Source organism: Carlito syrichta, unplaced genomic scaffold, assembly GCF_000164805.1.
Source record: "Carlito syrichta isolate Samal-C Ts95f unplaced genomic scaffold, Tarsius_syrichta-2.0.1 Scaffold280455, whole genome shotgun sequence".
In the NCBI taxonomy this organism is placed as follows: Eukaryota; Metazoa; Chordata; class Mammalia; order Primates; family Tarsiidae; genus Carlito; species Carlito syrichta.
In genome coordinates this window covers 760-1,784 of record NW_007224551.1, presented here as the reverse complement: position 1 = coordinate 1,784, position 1,025 = coordinate 760, and the positions used below count along the sequence as shown (strand labels likewise).

General features: G+C 50.0%; 1 protein-coding gene across 1 annotated transcript; it reads right to left on the bottom strand.

The window, feature by feature from the left end:
- Nucleotides 1-6: 6 nt before the first annotated feature.
- On the bottom strand, nucleotides 7-825 carry LOC103254451 (transmembrane protein 246-like; the record flags this gene model as incomplete). The annotated part of the gene is made up of 1 exon (XM_008052545.1): nucleotides 7-825. A coding segment is annotated over exon 1 (731 nt), but the record flags the coding sequence as incomplete, so codon positions are not given.
- Between the last annotated feature and the right edge of the window lie 200 nt (nucleotides 826-1,025).

The following is a 1,025-nucleotide window of genomic DNA, read 5'->3' as shown; positions in this document are numbered from 1 at the left end:
TAGAGCTTTAGATAAAGAGCATCTTTGAGATGTGGCTCAGAGAAGCGAGCCCGCAGAAGGTGCTCCAAGACTGGGAAGATCTGCTCTTCTGGAACAGCATCGTCTTCCACCATCAGGACGTAGTCCGGGTTGTAGGTCTGTAGGGATGACTCCAGGCAATAGACATAGTCTTGCTTCTCTTTTTCAAATGAGTTGGTTGAAGGGTCATCGCCATAATCATCCTCAGTGCCCTCATAGCGGTTGGCCACAGGGACGTACTTGGAGAGCAGTTTGGCATCGAAATGGCTCACGCTACGTTCCACGTTGCAGAGGAAGAGTTGGTGCCCCTCACACTGGGGGCCGCACTGCTGAAGAAGCCGGTGGAACTGGGACACCACCTGCAAGACGTAGTGGAAGCCAGGCTGCCTGTCCACAGTGATAATGGTGATCACAAGCCAGGGCCGAGGAGTGGCTTGCCAGACAATGGGCACCGAGCCATTGGCGGAGGGAAGTTCTTCAAAGTAGTGGAGGGCAGCCTCACCCTCTTTCAAGCTTTGCTGCAGGAACTCTTGGCTCATTTGGTTCAGATGCCAATGGCGCAGATAGAAGTAAGAGTGAAGAAGCCGGTGACAGGCTAGGGGGGCCAGCAGGCCAAAGGTCACCACCGTTAGGATGAAGAGTTGGACAGCAGTGCTGCCCCAGGAGAGTCGCCTCAGCTTCCGGAGGAGCATGGCAGCTGGAGAGGTTGAAGCACTCATGAGTTCAACTTTTGCTCATGTCTGGTCCCAAGAATAAAGAACCATCCTAGAACTTGGGCTGGAATTATCACAAGCCAAACCTAAAGAGAGAGGAAGTAGAGGATGGTAAAGATAACTTGAAAAAAAAATCCAAGGACTGAACTCAACACATATCAAACTAGAAATTCTAATTCAAGGTTGTGCACCTAACTAGGGACTTTAAACCATTTTTTGCAGTAAGCTGTTACTGGTTGTGTCTGCTAATGATCTCTGGGATGCTCTTGTTATTTCTACAAGTAACAAGATCTC